At 45.8% G+C, this 21,574-nt stretch overlaps 1 protein-coding gene across 13 annotated transcripts in view; it reads left to right on the top strand.

Moving 5' to 3' along the window:
* The first annotated feature begins 9,960 nt into the window (after window positions 1-9,960).
* The window catches only part of TRIM9 (tripartite motif containing 9), a 124,889-nt gene continuing 113,275 nt past the window's right edge, over window positions 9,961-21,574 (top strand). For 6 of the 13 annotated variants that reach the window (XM_075613811.1, XM_075613819.1, XM_075613813.1 and 3 more), the window contains exon 1: window positions 9,962-10,886. In XM_075613811.1, coding sequence (XP_075469926.1) covers window positions 10,044-10,886 — 843 coding nt within the window. In that variant the 5' untranslated portion in view covers window positions 9,962-10,043. Of the gene's footprint in view, window positions 10,887-21,574 lie in introns of all 13 variants that reach the window. The other 7 variants (XM_075613820.1, XM_075613817.1, XM_075613824.1 and 4 more) reach the window with 3 other exon arrangements.

Here is a 21,574-nt window from a genome sequence, read left to right on the forward strand (position 1 = left end):
GTTAAGGTCTATACTAGTAATGCACAGGCAAGCGCTACGTAAAACATTAGTGCATAAAGCAGCATATACTGTATAAAACAACAAATGTAGTATTGTGTGTTTTACACCAGCAATCACATCAACCTGTTCATCTGCAAAGGTAACATCATTCTTGAGTTTGTTGGTGTATTTCATAGCCTTCTACCACACGTTTTTATATAGGTGTTGTACCTATAGAAGGATCCTCCCCTGTGCAGGTTATTTCGTCTTCATAAATGCTACCCCCATTCAATATGGTATTGTACAGTTGTACAAGAACATAGATAGCCAGGGACATAATCTACGAAGAGCGAGAAGAAACCACCAATGATGTACCACCATGTGCCCTTCCAGAAGAAGTGGCAAAAGCGATAAAACTCATGAACAATGGGAAGTACCCTGAGGAAGATGGAATTACAACTGAAATCTTGATAGAAGCTGGGGAAGTATAGAATTTGTGTTAAAAAAGCAAGCAATGTGGGCCTCCCATATGAATCTCAGGAAGACCAAAGTGATGTTCAACACATGTGTCAACGCTACAAAGATTGAAATCATTGGAATAGAACTAAAAAAAGTTAAAGACTATGTCTACCATGGTCAGCAAATGTCAATGGATGGGAACGTTTCTACTGAAATGAAGAAAGGGTGTTTGCTTTTGGAAGAAACATGACAATCTTGCAAGGGAACCTTCGTCAAAGGGAACGTGTTCGATCAGTGAATCCTGCCTGTGCTCACATTTCATTACAAATGTGAAGAAATTAAAATGGCAATGGGCCAGACATATCACAAGAAGAAATGGCCAACAACGGTCAAAGGTGGTACTCGACTGGATTCCAAGGGGTATCAACAGTAAGATGGGAGGATAACATTAGAAAACGTATTGGAGCAACATGGAGAAGAGAGGCTGCAACCACAATACCTAGAAGATAAATGCGGAAGCCTTCATCCAGCAGTGGATGAGCCAGGGCTGAAGATGTGTGTGTGGAATTAGACAGATGTGAAAACATAAATGAGTCTGCCCAAGTGCTCAGTGGTGAAAAATACTGTACAATAGAAGATGGCCAGCACTCACAGGTCTTAAATAGAGGAGCGCATTTTAACATTTTGGTCCTCCATTGGGATTTTTTAGAGAAACCTGAATGTACAGAACCAACACCAGTAAGCACCCGAAGTGAGACCCAAGTACCCCCAAAATTGTGCAAAAAATTGGCATCCAAAGTCTAGAATTGGTTGCTCGGTAACAGCGGCAGAGTGTAACCCAACTTGGGAGAGGGGCACGTGGAACATATCAATGACAGCCGAGACTCCACTTCCTCCAGCTGACGCACAACTCTAACTCCATGCTGGTGCTGGAGTCAATATTAAACATATTGAGACAGAAGATTGTCCTGACATGTAATCTATTCAAATTTACATAAAAAATGAAAATGTATCATGTAATGAAAAAATCTATCCATTGTAAAATAGATTATTTGACATTATGTTTGTTCTTGCAAAAATGAATAAATAAAAATAAATACACAAATAATTCAATACGTTATCATTATTGTATATTGTTTGCTTGTTTTTGAGTACTCGTTTTTTTGTCAAAATTATTCAAACATTAAAAAAATTATAATAATACGTTTGTATTATACATTTCCTAATATTATTTTTGAGAAAGCTGCCAAGGGTCTCTCACTATGTAGCATTTTCTCATACCAAGGAGGCAATTTAATATACGTTTATTAAAATTAGACAAAATTCATCTATATTTTAAAAAAAAACCAACAAATAATCCAGGAAACAAATTCCATTATCTGTATTATTAGTGCCTATCATTTAAAAATTGGATTAATAATGTACGGTGACAAAATATTATTTCTGCAGTCTTAATTCCCGTGCATCTTTTGGGTCATGGGGATTCCATTAACCATGTAATCACTGAATGGATGACGATGTGATTATTTTCTTATATGGGATACACAATTCATATTTTTCATTAAAGTGCTTTTACTTTTTTTGTAGTTTTAAATAATTTAATAAATGGTAAAGCTGTTTAACCACTTCACTCCCAGACGAGCCAGCATCACAAGGGGTTAAATGAGTCCCCTGTGTAATAAGAAGATGAAATATTATCAGTCTAGTTTTCGGAGACTGTGGCCCTTATTCTGTAAGGTGTGACAAGGGCAGACGACGTGCTATAGCAGGCAAAAGCCCCATGGACTTTAATGGGGCTTTTTCTGCGATAGCCTGTCATGTGTGTTTATCACACCTTACAGAATAAGGGCCTTTGGGTTCATTGATAAATCCTATTAACAATGGCTCCCCGATCACTAAAAGCTTTCTACTTTTTATTGCCTCTAGCAAAAATCTATAATAATAAAAAAGAGAATGAATGCAACTTACCCCACAGTTCATCAAAACACAACAGAGTTTTACAGAAAACAAACAAACAGAAATGTGGGCAGTTAAGCCAGCGATAAACCTTTCCCCATAACATACCGTTCCCCAAATTAAGTAAGGAAAAGGCCTCCGTTCAATTCAGCGGCACGATCTCTTGGGAATTACGACACGAGACGGTTCGTCAACACAACTGAGTGGAAGTCATCACCCTTTTATTAGCAGGAACGCATCTTCTGGGGGAAAGGAGGTCATAAAAAAAGCACTTACTACGAGAAGAGAAACCTACTGCTGAAAATAGTCTTATTATTTTCTAGCCCGCTGACAGCATTTGTGTCGGAAAGCTGCTGCTCGAGGTAATTACTACGGAGGACAAGAAAACACACACACAAACAAACACACATGGGAGAATGTTGTGTTTCCTGCAGGCAGGGGACGGGTCAGGAACTATTTTCGCAGTGGTCAAAATGTGATGGGGTTGTGGGATAATCCTACTATTTTCTATTTATGATCGCGTACTTGTGTCTCCCCTTGAAATCAACGAGTGCTGCAAATATTTAAATCATACTTACAGCATAGATATTAGAGCTTAAAGCAGGGGTTCTCAACCACCAGTCCTCAAGCCCCCCCAACAGGTCAGGTTTTCAGGATATATCCAAGCTTCAGCACAGGTGGCTCAATCAGAGGCTCAGTGGCAGACTGAGCCTCTGATTGAGCAACTTGTGCTGAAGCAGGGACTGATCGAGCCACCTGTGCTTAAGCAGGGACTGATTGAACCACCTGTGCTGAAGTAGGGGCTGATTGAGTCACCTGTACTGAAGCAGGGAGTGATTGAGCCATCTGTGCTGATGCAGGGATATCCTAAAAACCTAACCAGTTGGGGGGAAGGGGGGCTTGAGGACCGGATTTGAGCGCCCCTGGCTTAAAGGTGCAATCCCCACCTACGCAGCTTGATTATTATTATTGCTAGACAGATTTTTTATAAAGGACCCGACCAAATCACAGAGGAATCCTCTTGATCAAAATCAAGGTTTTTCACAGGCTCCTACACCTGCTGGCATCTGGGATAAAACAAAATGGCCGATAGCAACTTCCCGGGTTCTAGGATGGAACTCTGAACACAGGGGACTGCAAAATTGGATTTAAAAATAATTGTTAAATCCTTTTTTTTAAATGTTTTTAAAAAAAAATAAACCTTACTTCAAGTTGACGACCCTGTGAAAAAGTGTTGGGTGGAGAATTGTATTATGAAACTATTGGAAATGAAAAGAATAGCACATTTGTAGTCTCTAGCAATTAAGATTTTAAAACCATTCAATCAAGTATCAAGTGTAATAAAACAACACTGGTTAAAGACAAAGCTGTTTCCTTAACCCTTTGAGCGCCCAGGACGGTCACTATGGCGTGACGACTGGTGCTCCGCCATGCTCAAAGGGCTGTTTTTTTTGTCCGCGTTAGATCGCGTCCTGCGTTCCCATGGAGCGTGGGTCTAACCAGTTAGGAAACGGAGGAGGGTCCCTCCTCTTCCGTTTCCTCCGAAATGGCCGCTATGGTCACTTGACAGCATTGTGAGGGAGAGGCCCTGACCAGTGGCGGATTTGCCATTAGGCCCAATAGGCCCAGGGTTCCCAACAGTCCGGGTTTGAACCGGAGACTACGGGTTTTGGCCACGTATCTCCGGGCTACGGGTTTACCTTGTAAACCTCCGGGTGGCAGCGTGCGGCGTCCTCCCGGCGTCTCCCCTGCAACTCCTTTCAATATGGCTGCACAGCGTCAAACGGCGCCATGTTGCCATGACAACGGGAATGCTACATGACGTCACCGCATCACGTGACGCCCATTGACATGACAACGGGATGCTACGTGATGAACGTCACGCGGCGCAGCTTTGCCATAACGTGACGCGTCCGCACCACAAGGCGTCCTGTTGTCATGGCAACTTGACGACGTGTGATATCGTGATTTCACGTAGCGTCCCATTGTCATGGCAACGCGGTGCCATTTGAAGCCGTGCAGCCATGTTGACAGGAGTTGCAGGGGGAGACGGCAAGAGGAAGCCGGGAGACGCTAGCGGCAAGCTAAATGTTAAAATGTTATCTATCTCCAGGTTAGCCTTGTGATGGTGACAACCCTGGATAGGCCCTGGTTAGTGGCCCTTGAGGACTGGAGTTGGCCACCCCTGGCTTAGTACATAGGCGTGCACAAGCGCATTTGAAATCGAGTTTCGCATGCTCCATTTTTCCGCCACAAAATCCGATTGCGAAACTTAGTAGAGGCCCCACACAGGCACATTCGCAGGGAGACTGACAGCGTAGGGTTGCCAGCTGTCCAGTATTAAACCCGACTGTCCTGTATTTGGACACTGTCCAGTAAAAAATGAGAGGTAATACTGGACATGTATTTGTCCTGTATTACCTCTCTGGACATAGTAACGGCTTTGGGGGCCCGCGGGATTTCCCACAGCAGAGAAAGCAGGGGGCTGGGCAGCTTTTCCATCCTGATTGGCTGCATTACCCAGCAGCAGCCAATCAGGAGGTGGTGTCAGGAGCCTGGAGGTGTGGCCAAGAAGAGGGGGGAACTGCATGGAGACGAGAGAGGTGACAGGTATGTGTGTGTCTCGAATGAGTTTCAGCTTTCACCATTGTGTCCAGTATTTTCTAAGCCTCCTGGCAACTCTACTGACAGGTGTAATTAGAATTCTTTAAAGACAACAGTACAGGAGGTGAGGCAGTGTTAGCAATGCCTTGCTACCCATGTGGTGCCAATCGTCAAAACATAGATCTTTGAAAAGAATAAATTCACGATTTTGCGCTCATATCATTATTTATGTAACATTTTTAGTGTGTAAGCGGCTCGGCTTACTGAAAGTGTTCTAATAAATTCACCTCTGTGGTATCACAAATGTATATTGATCGCCTCCGTTCACTCAGATGTTATGGAATCGATGGGAATGCTATTTATAATGTGCAAAGGGTAACATTATGCCACATATGCAAGTCACCAATCTATGCCGCACACTCTTATCCAAGTACACTTTGTGTGCCTATAAAAGGTTATTCCTGTATAATTTACCATGTATGTCAATTTTCCGAAATGATGAGGGTGATATTCCACTGATAGCTGCACTTTCCAGCATTGTTATACTGCAGAGGAGAAAACTCCAGTCTTCAAGGGCCACCAACAGGTCAGGTTTGCAGGATATCCCTGCTTCAGCACAGGTGGCTCAATCAGCGGCTCAGTCTTTGAATTACAGACATACAAAGTACTGAATAAAGTTTTGGATCTGGGAATCTATTAATGTTATTCAATAAAGTCTGATAGTACTACCACATAAAAACGCCCATTAAAGTCAGGGCGTGTGTGGGTGCCTGATTAGCACTAAGTCAGTTGAATGAATAACCCCCTACGATTCTCTATTGAGTGCACATTCCTTGTGATACCCTTTAGTGGATCAACATAAGAGTATTGTGTAGATGAAATTATTCTTCAAATGAAACCTATGGGGATTTCAAAGCTTTGCACACTATAATTTAATCTACCAAGAACTCTTATGCTGGTCCGCTAAAAGGTATCACAACCTGTAACGAATCTGCATTTCTCCAGAACGCATGCGAGTACAAGAACTAGCGCATAATGGACGGAATGAGAGGTTATGTATCCAGCTGTAAAACTATGTTTGTACCACTAAATTGATACTAAAAAAAAAAGATATTTTGAATAAAGGTACTTTGGGAGTACTTGCATAGACCCCAAACGGCCTCTTCGGACAATATAGGATGGGCCCCTTTGTGGCAGTTTTGGCAGCTTTAGTGCTTCATGTGTCAGCTTCTAAGTGATTATAAGAGGAGAAAAGAAGGAGTTATTTGACACAAGTTATAATGGGATATTTAAAATTCTGTGTCCAGGTCCATCTGCCACATCACCGGGGCCGAGACTCTTTTGAGTAATGATCTGTACCAAATGTAAAATATTTATTTAACCTTTTTTTAAAAAAATCTTATGCAGAACCTGTAAAACAAATTAGAAATATTCTTTACCAATCTTCCCTAGCACCCACTCACTCATTATTATCTCTTCCACAAGTCTTCTCGTTCTGTCTTTCTCTCTCTTGTCTGGTGTTATCTCCCTATTTCCTACCCACCAAGGTGTTGCGAGCTCCTCTGACAACAAAGGGGTTATATAACGTCCCCTAATCAATGATAACATGAGATATGGGAATGCACACTGTAGCTCCCTATGGGAAGAAGGAGCAGCTCAGTGAGTCAAGACACTGGTTCAATTCCCAGTGCCGGCTCCTTGTGACCTTGGGCAAGTCACTTTATCTCCCTGTGCCTCAGGCACCAAACACATAGATTGTAAACTCTACGGGGCAGGGACTGTGTCTGCAAACTGTCTCTGTAAAGCGCTACATAAAACTAGCAGCACTATACAAGAACAAATTATTATTACTTGTTCACCTATTAGTGTTTAGTGAAGGGTTATTGGGATTCTAGAAATGGTGTGCGGTGGAGTTGGAATATAAAGCTGGATTTTAATAATGCAAGGCTTTCCAAATGTCTTGTACAGGACCTTCAGCCAGAACAAGTTTTAGGGGTAATTTTTTTTTGTGTAAATATAGATACTTAGTATATGAATAGGGTATTTTTGGTTACATTAAAAAAATGCGTTCTGACTGGGAATCCCCATGAAGATGTTCGTAACACTATACAAAATTATAGGGAAGGGCGTTATTCTAAAACCCTATTGCTGTCAGAAACGTTTGCAAAACACATCATGCTAAAAACTTCTGCAGGGGCTTGTTCAATTCCCGGTGTCGGCTCCTTGTGACCTTGGGCAAGTCAATTTATCTCCCTGTGCCTCAGGCACCAAAAACATAGCTTGTAAGCTCCATGGGGCAGGGCCCCGTGCCTGCAAAATGTCTCTGTAAAGTGCTAAGTAAAACTAGCAGCGCTATACAAGAACATGCTATTATTATTATTCTTATTATTCATGAAGCTGGCAGGTTGTAGATATATTAACTATCATTTTACTCTCACCTTAAACCCGTTTCCCTCACTGCCCCTTACCTGTAGAATGCCCTCACACTCCGTATACGCTGAGCACCCTCTCTCCCCACCTTCAAGACAAACCTTACAACTCACCTCTTAAATGAAGCATCCCAATAGCCTGGACTCATGGCTACTGTCCCACACCCACTGTCACTCCTACTGCTATCTACAGCACTTATTCCCTCACCTGCTGTCTCTGCAAATCTCCCAACATGCCACTTAGGCTGCGGCCAGGCAGGGAACGGGCATGCTGGCACTCATGCACTGTGTCCTGCTCGGCTGGGCGATTCGTGGCCGGCTAGGCACGCGCTCGCCTGGCGCCGTGGCCACGACGACATCACGGAGCTGGTTCGCCCTTGTTGGGCGAATCGCTCACGTGACGCGCTTGCGAGTGGCAAATTCAAATTTGCTTGCTCACACTGGCCACACACATTGCCGCAATGTGTTTCATCGCGGCCAGTGTGAGCGCGCCCGTCCGCTCAGCGCCACCCTGGACAAGGCTTTAGATTGTAAGCTCTGCGGGGCAGGGATTTGCTTTCCTATTGTCTGACTTTATTATTATTGTACTATAAATCAGGGGTGCGCAAACTTTTCCCCGTGCGCACCCCTGCCTGATCTCCTCTGCGGTTTGCACCCCCCTGCTCTGCCCAGGCGTCAAATGACGTGACCCCGCGGCGTCATTTGACACTGGGTTACCATGACGACACATCGCTGGAAGGTAAGGGTGTTATAGAGGCCTCGCGTGGTCCCACAGCATTTCATTTAAATGCGTTGGGGGAGAGCGCGGGATCTCTATAACTGCCGCGCCCCCCCAGAAAATCTTGCGCGTCCCCCAGTTTGCTCACCTTTGCTATAAATCACTGTACTGTATTGCCTTTCTAAAGCGCTGACTGCACTGTGGGCGCAATATAGATAAAGATATCCATACATGTTCGGTGCCTCAGAGATATTAGCTGCTGCTTTAATATGTTAATCCTTTAAGGACACCGAAAACATGTCAATGACACAAATTAGCTGTGGGTGTCCTCAAGGTAACACATTTGGATTTTTTTTTTTTTAATAGTTCTAAGTCCATCAAACTTGTTAACCTTTCATTTTATACGGGGCAATGCCATTGTCCTTCTAAGCGATTACAGGCTGCGCAATGAGCTATATTTCTGAAAGGTCATTTCCAGTAACTGCTGGAGAATTAATGTGCGAGATAGGCTCTGCATGGGTCATTAAGTTTTCTAATTTTATCAGCAAATCAACAAAACTAAGTGCTTTCAAATAATTACCGCCATGCGTATTGTAACTGAACAACCATGCATGTTTGCTGTTCTGATGCCATGGTAAAACATATGATTTTAAAGCGACTAAAACGTCTCTCTAACACCTAATTGGCATAAAGGGCCTGCGGTGGGTATGTGAAGGGGCACATTCTCCAATAATGCCTTTATTCGACCCCTTCTGTACCAGTATCATTGCCTTGTAATACATTGCAGGCCCCTCTGGCGCTGAAGTGGTTAAAATGGCAACGCACACTGATTAAACCGATTAAACCAAAACTACTGATGATTAAAGCCTTTAAAAAAAAAGAAAAAGCCCATGACAAGAAAACAAAGCTAACATACCTTTACAGGTAGAACGACCTGCAATGCTGCATTGCCTGCAGTCATGCACTAAAGGCCCCTATGGTACTGAAGGGGTTAAAATTGGTCCTGGATTGCAGTACATTTCCCTAAAGAGTGATGAGCAGTTTTAGCGATGTAACTGCACAGTGATCCTTACGTGACCTTTTCACTTAAGTTTTTATTAAGTTTTTCCAACAGTTGTAGGAGGGGGGTGGGGGGGATACAGAAATCAAAAGGGGGAAGGGGGAGGAATGGTGCAACATTCCCAACCCCATTTCACATAGTAAAAATATGTAATACATGACCACTGGCCAAAATGAATAGTTTTGCACTTATATATACACTTCAACATCATTTCAGATCAATTCTGTTCATAACCCTCTTTATCTTATGTTTTGGGGGCAGGGGTGGCTAACTCCAGGCCAGAAGGGCCACCAACAGGTCAGGTTTTCAGGCTATCCCTGCTTCCGCTCAGTTGGAGCCAATGATTGGGCCACCTGTGCTGAAGCAGGGGTAGCCTGAAAACATGACCTGTTGGTGGCCCCTTTTGGCCTGGAGTTGGCCGCCCTTTAGGGTAATCTGTAGGGTTGAGGGAGCAGGGATCCCTAAGAGCCCCATCCCCCCACTCAGTGCCATGATTACACTACTGCAGTCCCCTATCTCTCCCACTCCTGACAGATCAATGAGCAAAGCTATAACCATCCCTCCCCCTCTCTCTCTCTCCTCAGCACCTTGCACTGGATGCTGCTGAGGATGCTCTGCCAAGCATCCCCTTACAAACTCCTCCCCCTCCTGCTTGACTGACAGCTCGCCTACCCAATGGACTCTCCCCTTGCGCTCCAGCCGCCCAATGACAGGAGCCCGGAGGCGGCGCTACCTGCCGCCTCTCTCCCCGGCTGCGGCTGCAGCGCTGCATCCCTCCCCCTCTCCCCTCCGCGCAGAGCAGGGACTTCTCCCCCTCTCAGAGCAGGGACTCCCCTCTATGGAAGAGATGGAGGAAGAGCTGAAATGCCCCGTGTGCGGCTCCTTCTACCGCGAGCCCATCCTCCTGCCCTGCTCCCACAGCCTGTGCCTGGGCTGCGCTCGCCACATCCTGGTGCAGACCCCGGACTCCGAGCCCACCCACCCTAACCCCCCCGGCAGTAACCGCCGCCGCCGCGCCTCGGGGGTCTCCTCCGACTACGACTACCTGGACCTGGACAAGCTGAGCCTGTACAGCGAGGCGGACAGCGGCTACGGCTCGTACGCGGGGGGGTTCGCCAGCGCTCCCACCACCCCCTGCCAGAAGTCCCCCAACGCGGTGCGCGTGTTCCCCCCTCAGTTACCCCCGCTGCCGCTGGCGCCCCCCAGCGGCGGAGGCGCGCGCAACGCCTGCGTCACCTGCCCGCAGTGCCACCGCAGCCTGGTGCTGGGCGAGAAAGGGTTAAAGGGCTTCGCCAGGAACCGGGTGCTGGAGGGGGTGATCGAGCGCTACCAGCAGAGCAAGGCGGCGGCCCCGCGGTGCCAGCTGTGCGAGCAAGGGGCCCAGGAGGCGGCGGCCATGTGCGAGCAGTGCGACGTGTTCTACTGCGAGCCGTGCCGCGCGCGCTGCCACCCGGCCCGGGGGCCGCTGGCCAAGCACCGGCTGGTCACCCCCGGGCAGGGCCGGGCCAGCCGCTGCAGGCTGAGCCCCCGCAAGATCTCCACCTGCACGGAGCACGAGCTGGAGAACCACAGCATGTACTGCGCGCAGTGCAAACTGCCGGTGTGTTACCAGTGCCTGGAGGAGGGCAAGCACGCCAGCCACGAGGTCAGGGCGCTGGGGGCCATGTGGAAGTTGCACAAGGTAAGGAGGGTGAGGGGGTGTGGGCACAGGTTGAGGGGGTGTGGGCACAGGGCACAGCTGCTTTATTCACCCTATGCACCTAGCTACTATTCTGAGATGTATCAAGGCAGAAGTGGGACACAAAATCCCAATTGAAATGAATAAGACTTTTTTTTTGGTGCGGTTTTTATTTTTTTGGTCCAGAATTGCACCACTTTTACCTTGATACATACTGTATACTGAAGGGGCATTACCATTCTCAGCCACTGTATACCTTTTTGAATAGGGGCAACTTGGCCTGCTCAGGGGCTTTAAGTTCTACCATAGTCACTGCTGGAACAGTGTTATAAAATCACCTATTGCCCTGAATCACCTAACACTGTCAGTAATGTAGGAGCATTATGTGCACCCACAAGATGCACAGTGCTGGAGGGTCACCCACATGAGTCATCCAACTCATATAGAGGGGGCATACATAACAGTCACCACATTCAGTAATGAAGGGATGTCATCAGGAACACCTAACCCCTTTGGTTTAGCATAGCGAGTCACCTAACTGCTTCTGTGCTGGAGTGGCATCAGTCACTTTGGCTGTGACCCTTCATTCATAGAGGGGCAAACCATCAGTTACCTGGCGTGTCTATTGCAGGGGCACCAGAATAAGACATGTAACCCAGTCAGTATGCTGGAGGAGACCCAGCGCGAACTATTGAATGGCATTATCACTTCCACAAGAGCCTGAAGGCATTGCACATACACAACAATATCACAAAAACATATATACCACCCTTACAACACATCATCATCTTAACGATATTCAAATCCTGCACGCCAGGGACAGCTCTCGAATAATCAGTCACCCTTTACAGTTCAGGACATCAATCACTGAAACATATTCTACATTAGGGACAGTGCTGGTAGAAATTAATTGAACATGTTGCTTAGCATTCACACAGAGATCAGAGGCAAGATACACATGAATCAGTTGAACATGTTTTGGTTGCACCCTAGAAAAGAGATATGAAGAAAGGTGGGTGTTAAAAAAAAAAAGGCACATTCAAACTAACATGTTTGTTGTAATAAAATAATGTTCTTCAGCTGAGCATAACATGTCCAACACAGCTATTCCATGCTTCATAGCTTTGGGGAAATACAGTTAATAATATCCAGATAGAAGTTGAAGCAAATTCCATTACTTGACATTTAAGAAAAAATGGTCTTAATCACTATTTTTGTCCAGGAAAAAGATAACGCAATTGACAAAAATGTAGATTTTTCCACACCATATGAATTTCCACCTAACTACCAAATAAATGTGTTGTATCTATAAGATGTACAGTAAATATAGTTTTTAATCTCTCTCACTCCGCAAATAAGAAATTAGTATAACATGTAACACGGATTTGTTACATGCATGCTTAACTGTGCAAGTCATGCAATGCGGAACTAATTTGTGCTTTTCACACATCAACACTAACATCATTAACAACTAAATGAGTTGCAAGTATCAAGTATGGAAAAAAAATACAGTTTTCGCCTGAGGCATAAATGAATCTCTCTTTACTATGCACCAAGTTACCAATTACATTCATTGCATCTCTGGGACTTCCAGAGGGTCTGACAACTGGCTAGAGCAGGGGAGGTCAACTCCAGTCCTCAAGTGCCACCAACAGGTCAGGTTTTCAGGATATCCCTGCTTCAGCACAGGTGGCTCAATCAGTGGTTCAGTCAAAGACTAAGCCACTGATTGAGCCACCTGTGCTGAAGCAGGGACTGATTGAGCCACCAGTGTGGATTGCAAACTCTCTGGGGCAGGGATTTCCTTTCCTATTGTCCGATTGTATGCTTGTTGCCCTTACTGTATTATAATTTCCCTGTATTGTCTCATTGGTAAAGCGGTGCATACATTGGTGGTGTTGCATAACTGCAAATATTTTATACATACGTCAAATTGCATCAGAAGAATAATCAGTAATATAAACACATTTGCTTCTGAAGAAGCTTGTAACGCATTGCAGAGCAAGTCCTGCTGGCAACACAGGGGTTAATGTGTCCAAACAGACGAATTCCTGCAAGATACCTTACCATACATTTTAGAAATTGGCTTTTGCTGAGGCCTGGGTCTTTCAACCCATTGGTCATCTAAGAACTGGACGTGGTGGGAGGAATAGAAAAGCTGGTTATTAACCTCCTAATTATTGATCTTTGTCAAATGTCACAAAATATGATGCAGTCAAGCATATTTGTCTGTACCTTTTATATACAGTACGGATGCCTTGGGTTGAGACATTGAAGGCTAGCGCTAGAGACCAGATCTGATCAGTATTCAGTGGTGCCTGCCAAGTGCCTCTCAGCTCCCCCCTCCGAGCTCTGCAGTGTCTCACTATACACAGACTAACCTGGACTTCAGAAAAAAATCACAAGTGGGCCAGCCAACCTGTTTCATAGGCTTCTAACAGGGAGGTGTGATCCACCACGGCCCACATACACAGGGACGTTCACATACACAGGGACGTTCACATATGCAACGATAGTTCATTGTGCACTTTCAGCTCAAATACATATTGTCCTACCAGAGCAGAATGGTGCCAGCAATATATTGTATGATGTATTGTATAGCAATGTACTAAGGAAGGAATGGGGTCCTCGCACATGCATCTGATCCAGGCCCATTTCATATCTCAAATCTGCTTTTATATTAGTGATAAATTAGTTATTTCAGAGCTGTAGCAATGATCTGCATAGCAACCACAGAACTTTTCTGTTACCTGGAAGTTAACCAGGAAGGGTTACGCCACCTCAGACCTGCTCGTGTTTTTCTTTCTTTAACACTAATAAAATGGGAAGAAACGATAGACATTATTGTATACAATATGCGTAGGCACTAATGGTGATCTTAAAAAGAATACACACAATGCTGTGAGTGACATTAAGGATGTTTACCTACACAATGCCATAATAAACAACTAGATTGTAGTATCACAGGTTAAGGTGTGGGCAACTCCAGTCCTCAAGGGCAACCAACAGGTCTTCAGGATATCCCTGCTTCAGCACAGGTGACTGTCAGTGAGCTGTCACCTGTGCTGAAGCAGGGATATCCTGAAGACCTGAGCTGATGGGGGCCCTAGCGGACTGGAGTTGCCCACCCCTGGGTTATGCCATAAATTGAAACCCTGCTTTAATGAGGGGTAATTCTCAATGTATGATTGTCTGGTAAAACATTTGATATAAATATAAACAAACAGCTACTACTGGCGAATTGGAAGACCTTGGGTGGACTGCAGCTGCAATGCAAAATGTGCAGTATAGCGATTGATAAAGGAATGGTGTTGTGTGTTTTGTTGCATCTCTTAACCCTTGTTGCAGTGAACATGTTATTTAGCATAGCAACAGCTATATTGTAACATGTCAATGACTTGTTGGTCCAATAAAAAGGTATCATACCCCCTACTCCCTCCTTTGTTACTACACGTTATGTAGCATCGGGACAGAGAAAAAGTTATCTATCCAACATAATGCATTGTAGTGCCCTCCAGCAATGAAGAGGTTAATAATGCATTTCAGAAGCGGGTGACCCTTTGACGAGGTAACGGGCAGCAATGATTTAGATGCAGACAGACAGTTGGATGCTGGTTACAAATGAAGCAGTGTGTGGATGCTTAGGTCTGAAATTGCTGCATTGTGATGCCTAAAAGATGGGAGAGATGAGATCATCACACATTGGTAGAGAACAAGTTTTAATGCAACAACACGTATTTTGTTTACTGGATATATAGTTGTCTGTGTTCCATGAGTATTATTTACTGTCTGAAACCACATTGATTTATCCATTAGGGGCTTTTTGTCACCATTGCTACCAGTGAGATGTTTTGCAACATCACCTTTTTCTATCTTCGTTTCATGTTCTTTGCTTGATAATGGGCATTATTTGGTGAAATCTTGAGAAATCCAACATGAAAATGTATGAACAAATATTGATAGTATACCTTTATATATTGTGCAGCAGCCTGCATAGTCTCCTTTTACCACCTGCGTTAGGTGTTCTATATAAACTGTTATTGAATGCATTTTGAGAGGTTGATTAAAAGTATTGCAGCTCACTTTCTTCTTAAAGTTGTATTTGTTTTTAAATCCAGTAAATAAAAATCCCACTTGTGGTGGATTTGCATGTCTCAGACAGGTCTGCAACCCTGTGTTTCCCCATTACCTCCTAGCACACAATGCTTCCACTGCAGCAGCAAGGGATTCTGGGTACTTACATGGAAATGAGCACAGTGTGTCACTCTACTTATCCATTTTTAAATGGGGTCCTATATGCTTTTTTATTTATTTATTTTTACCCGCCATAACTTTTTTTAATGTCTTTTTTAAACCCAGAAATTGTTAGTTTGTGACAGTCATATGTACAAGGGGTTAATTAATGGCTTCAATTTCATTGTTGTTGCTATCGGCTTCAAACTTGGGGTGGGAGGAGGTGCATGACCCTATGAGTTTCGGCCAATTGTGAAACGGCGATATCACCTTAGGATAGATAGACTGGTATATTCTGCTCTTCTGTGCTGGGTCCATGAGATGAGAGTATTGCTTGGTATTTTCACTGGAGTTGCGTGTTGCCAGTCCCAGGATGAGTCTCCCTACCAAAGACAAAGTTGTTGGTGGTTTGGAACGACGTGGTGTGTGTAACGTAATACTGTGCAAACTCAGCTTCAGGCTTCTTTTAATAACTTTATTTCATACAGCAGTTTTTTTTATGGAACTCAAAGGACTTCAAATTCTGTTTTTGGTGCCTGTGGCACAGGGAGATAAAGTGACTTGCTAAAGTCACAAGGAGCCGACTTTGAGAGTTGAATCAGGCTCCCCTGATTTAAACTCTGTGTCGTTGTTTACAGAATCCATGTCTTGACTCACTGAGCCGCTCATCCCTTTTACCACATGGCGTTTGAAATGACCTTAGTTATACACGCCTAAGGAATCCACTGAGCTCTGGTACGTACATTTCTGTTGCGGAGTACAAGGAGGTGGGAAGTGCAGAATACAAAAAGCACCATGAACAGGATTATCATGGGCCTATAATGTTCTTAGGAGATATTCCCAGCACATTTCGGTGGGTTGGCATATACACAACCAACACCCAGTGGGATAGGTTTAGTTAGACCAGTGGTGGTCAACTTCAGTCCTCAAAATCCCCAAACAGGTCAGGTTTTACAAATATCCCAGCTTCAGCACAGGTGACTCAATCAGTCCCAGCACCAGCACATGTGGCTCTGTCTTTGACTGAGCCACCTGTGTTGAAGCTGGGATATCTTTAAAACCTGACCTGTTGGAGTGGATTGGAGTTTAGCACCCCGAGTTAGACAATAAGTTCCCAACCTGAAAGTTCTGCAGTCTGCATGAGGTTAGAGTGGAAGATGTACAACGTTTTGCTAAACCAACCTGGTAAACATTTGGGACTGGTTTAAAACAATGCTTTTGTTTTGCATGACATTCACCATACACCATCTCCTGTCTGAGAGCTGATCTGAATATACTCCCTGCTGAAAACCTGTCCGGGTTTAGAAGATTAAGACCCATCTCTACCAGTGGTGTAGAAAATGCTGTTTTTTATCTGACCTGCTGTAAGTAGGCATTTCTAAAGAGCCAAGTTTTCCTGCTATCCAAGCGGTTTTGATATATTGCACTATTATATGTTTTTTATTTTTTTCGGTGTATCCCTGATATCGTCGCTCCCTTTCTACCCTGGACAAGCTATCTCGTAAAGGAATCTATACATATTCCTGGAAGGTTGAGAAATTTATTAGAGATCACCTTTTTCACCTATTTAAAGTATACTGCACTTTTATTCACTTATTTGGTGTGTTAGTGCCGTTCACAAATCACATTAAGTTAAAACAATGCTTGCCAGGCCAAGCCAAACCTGCAGACAAGGGTGGAAACACACTAAAAGGACATTGAGTAGAGACAAATGCATTGATTGTTGTTTCTTTTAAAATTAATACTAGAAACAGGTGTGTGAGAAATGATTGAATTAGCAATTAGAGTCAAAGCAGTGGCAGATGTTGATTACATGATGATTTAGACTATTAGGCCAGTACAATTAGTCTAGCGCAGTGATTTCATAGTTGTTTCAGCAGTTGGGATGAACTCGACTCACTCAGGGCAAACTTGGTTCCATCCTTTGGTCCATTCTCTGTTGGGTTACTTTCTTGGAGGCTGTATTCTAATTTTAAGAGGCAGCACAGGGTCCTTATCACAAATTCTTGTACAGCAAATACAAATCTCTCTTGTGAGCACAGTCACACGTCTCAGACAGGTCTGCAACCCTGCCCTTCCCCATTATCTCGTAGCATACAGTGCTTCCACTGCAGCCAGGGATGCTGGGAAACGGCATGCAAATGAGCATATAGCGTGTCACCTTTTGCTTGTTCATTTTAACATAGATCCCCATAAGCTTATGCCTGCCGCATTATTCTTGTAAGAATTCATTACTTTTTTTCACGATTTCTATCTATATATATATATTTCTCAAACCGTCATATGTGTGTTTGTCTGTCTGTCCTGTCCCTAGGGGCAATCACATTGGACCTTTGGGCCGTCACTCCGCCTCAGGCCAATGAGATGGCTCCCTTGGCCCGCCCGCCCCCGCACACCTCTCATTGGCCTGAGGCGGAGTGACGGGCCAAAGGTCCAACACACACACACACTCCTCCCGCCCAGGTAAGTAACTAAACTGCCGCCTCCCCTCCCAGCACACACCCCTGCCGCCGCCTCAAACCCCTGTGCCTCCCGCTGCCTCAAAACCCTGTGCCTCCCGCTGCCTCAAACCCCTGTGTCTCCCCTCCCAGCGCACACCTCCGCCGCCAGGGCCTCCAACCCCTGTGCCTCCCCTCCCAGCGCAAAACCCCTGTGCCTCCTGCTGCCTCCAACCCCTGTGCCTCCCCTCCCAGCGCAAAAGCCTTGTGCCTCCCGCTGCCTCAAACCCCTGTGCCTCCCCTCCCAGCGCAAAACCCCTGTGCCTCCCGCTGCCTCCAACTCCTGCCCCTCCTTCCGGTATTGCCTCCAAGCTCACACCCCAGCCGCTAGAGTCAGCGGGGAAGCGGCCACACGGGAGCAAGCGCCCGGGACACAGCGGGGGAGCGGCCGCATGGGAGCGAGCGCCCGGGACACAGCGGGGGAGCGGACTGCCGGCCGGGGGAGAGGCCACAACACGCTGCCTCCCGCCTCAGATCCACGTGGGAGCGGGCGGACGGGTGTGGGAGCGACCGACGCATGCACGCGCCCCCGTCTGCAGACATCCACAACAGATAGAAGGTTTCGGGGGGGGGGGGGGAACAGACGACTGGCAGACACTGGGGGAATGGGGAGCAAGCGGCCACATGATACATTAATTGTCACTTACCTCACCTCCCGCACCCCCCCCACTTCCACCCCACCCCTCCCCCACCCCTTCCCCCCCACTTCCCTTCCCCCCCCCACTTCCCACCCTCCCCCCTCTCCCCCCCACTTCCCTTCCGTCAGTGTGTGTGTGCGCATCAGTCAGTGTGTGTGTGCGTCAGTCAGTGTATGTGTGTGTGTGTGTTTGCGCGTCAGTGTGTGTGTGTGTGCGTCAGTCAGTGTGTGTGTGTGTGTGTGTGTGTGTGTGTGTGTCTGTCAGTCTGTGTGTGTGTGTGCGCGCGTCAGTCAGAGTGTGTGTGTGCGCGTCAGTCAGTGTGTGTGTGCGCGCGTCTGTGTGTGTGTGTGTGTGCGCGTCAGTCAGTGTGTTTGTGTGTGCGCGTCAGTCAGTGTGTGTGTGCGCGTCAGTCAGTGTGTGTGTGTGTGTGTGTGTGTGCGCGCGTCAGTCAGTGTGTGTGTGTGCGCGCGTCAGTCAGTGTGTGTGTGTGCGTGCGTCAGTATGTGTGTGTGTGTGCGTCAGTGTGTGTGTGTGTGTGTGCGCGCGTCAGTCAGTGTGTGTGTGTGTGCGCGCGTCAGTGTGTGTGTCTGAGCGTGTCAGTCAGTCAGTGAATGTGTGCGCGCGTCAGTCAGTGTGTGTGTGCGCGCGTCAGTCAGTGTGTGTGTGTGCGAGTCAGTGTGTGTGTGTGCGCGTCAGTCAGTGTGTGTGTGCGTGTGTGTGTGTGTGTGCTGGCCGTGGGTAGCGGTGCAGAGGCTGGGGTTTGGTGTGGGTGTAGTGGGGGAGAATGTGGGGAGAGGAGAGGTGAGGCGGTGGCGGCGGCACCGAGGAGCGGGCAGCGGTGGTAACTGTGTCGGCGGAGCGGGGAGTGTGACCAATGAGGCGTGCGGGGCTGGTCCACGGACCAATCTGATTGGCCAGAGGGTGAGTGACAGACCAACTGACCAATCAGATTGGCCTTATCAGATTGGCCTTTGGGACAAACATACAACGTTTTGAAGGAAAAAAAAAAATATATATATATATATATATTCCAAATGTGGAACCCATGAGCCTAATGCAGAGCCCATATTAAAGAACAGAAAGTTGAAAAGTTGATACATGAGACACGCACACACAAAACAGAATATAGCACATCTGTTAAGAGTGTATATCAGGGTATTCATTAATGTTATGCCAAGAGAGTAATTTGGAACACTTGCCATTTCCTATCCCTTCAGTAAACTAGTTTGGGTAACTTGCGTCAGGATGCTATTTTGGAAGTTGTTAAATTGAGCAGTTGGAGGAGTTGGAAAGGTGTTGCTTGGCCATGTTGAATTATTGGGGGTATTATTTTTCTGGTCTTTTTCCTTCAACGTTTAAGGAGTTAATTAAACTGCAATATTGGCCTGTAAAAGTGTGGTTCTGTTGTATTAATTAGATAAACTTCACATCGTGTGGAGAAAGACAACAGATTTGCAATGTCGGTAAAGATCACTGTTTGTAAACTTCATTTCATGTTGCTCATGTGGTCAAATATCTTACTGCTGATAGTGCTAGCAACAGGTCAGTATAATACTGGAGTGGCCAACTCCAGTACTCAAGGGCCACCACCAGGTTTTAAGGATATCCATGCTTCAGCACAGGTGGCTCAATCAGTGGCTCAGTTAATGACAACCACCTGTGCTGAAGCAGGGATATCCTTTAAACCAAACCTGTTGGTGGCCCTTGAGGACTGGAGTTGGCCACCCCTGGTATAATACATCAAAGAAGTCTTCTTAGCAGCAATGGGGTTTAACAGAACTATAGCTTGCCATAGTGTTTGTGAAGTGGGATGCGTGTAGCAGATGGTCAGCGAGATTCCTCCTCATTCTTCTGCCTTAGCAACATAAACTTGGTGATGGGCCCAATAGATGCATTCTTCCAAATTCGCCACTGGCCTCCTCCTCCCATCCCCCCCTTTGTTTTATGCCCACTTGTTAACCCTCACACATTGTTCACAGACATCAGCTGTACGCTAATGACAAGAATCTAATTTTCTTTCCCCTCTGCAACCTGCTTGAGCTTGTGGTGTCTCAACCCACAGGCTCCTATTCCTGGAGAGACCCCGCTGTGTGCATCAGAAAGCAGCCCAGCGGAGCACTTCTATTTACTCTGTCTTGCAAGAGAAGAATAGAGAGCGTCCGCCTCAGATCTATCACACATTATACATCTGTGTAACTGCTGCTTCTGGAATGCAAGAGGCAGTCCAAACAGCTTTAAAAAATAAAAACATATATATTTTTAAAAATGTTTATGCATGCAGCCTTTGATTACCTTTATTGAAAACTAATTACCGATCGGTGCGTTCTCCCGTGACCGAACAGCAAGATCCCACGTCCCAGGCTTCACCAAAAGGCTGCCTTTCAGTTTCAAATCAATCCTACAGTCAGTGTAACAGCAGCTACAATGTATTCTTAATTACTAACTAAAGAAACAGTATCCAAGTTTGGAGCTCAAACGGCTGGGAATATTGGTAACAAGTTTTCACAAACAGGAAAATGTTACAAAGATCTTGCACTGCTGGGGAGGTGGGCCAAAGCCTGCTACAGAAATCACAGGATGTTCAGTATATTAAACCTCATTAAAAATGGCATTAAGAGTTGAATTTTAAAATACAAAAAAGGTAATAAGTACTACTACTATAGAAATGGTTTATTTAACAAAGACATGTAGAATATTGCTTGGATTGCTCCTTTAAGTTTAATATCTCTGTTTACTGGTAATATGTGTTACAAATAAACAAGTAAAATACATATTTTTAAATCCGGCCACGGATTCTGGAATCTGCAGTCGGATTCTTAAAAATCTGTCCTGATTGTATCCAATGGCGGATTTGGATTGAGCTTCACAGATTATTTTAATGCCCAATCCGCAGGTGGATTTTTTTGGGGGGGGGGTGATTGGGACTGGCATGGGACTGGCTCGCCCATCTCTACTCTGGAATAGCTTTCCTCATTTTGTTTTGGAATAGACCTTGGATTCTATTCTATACATTGGGAAGCCACCCATTCATTGGGATAGGGCTGAAACCTTCCTAAGCAAGGAGTCAGCGGCTTCAAAGGCCTCGGCCATGCTTACTGCTTACTGGCTGATGCGCGCTCCCGCTCAGCACTGAGCCCCTACAGCCGCAATTAGAGCAGCTATAGTAGGGGCTCGTCTACGCTTGCGGAAGCGTAGGTCTTAGGGAATTTTACAATTTCCCCGCTTGCCGTCGCGCAGGGCCGGTCATGTGAGCGGTTCGCCCAATGAGGGCGAACCAGCTCCGTGACGTCACTGGTCCGCCCCCGGCCCGCCCCCTGACGGC

Source organism: Ascaphus truei, chromosome 9 (genome assembly GCF_040206685.1).
Source record: "Ascaphus truei isolate aAscTru1 chromosome 9, aAscTru1.hap1, whole genome shotgun sequence".
NCBI classification, from domain to species: domain Eukaryota; kingdom Metazoa; phylum Chordata; class Amphibia; order Anura; family Ascaphidae; genus Ascaphus; species Ascaphus truei.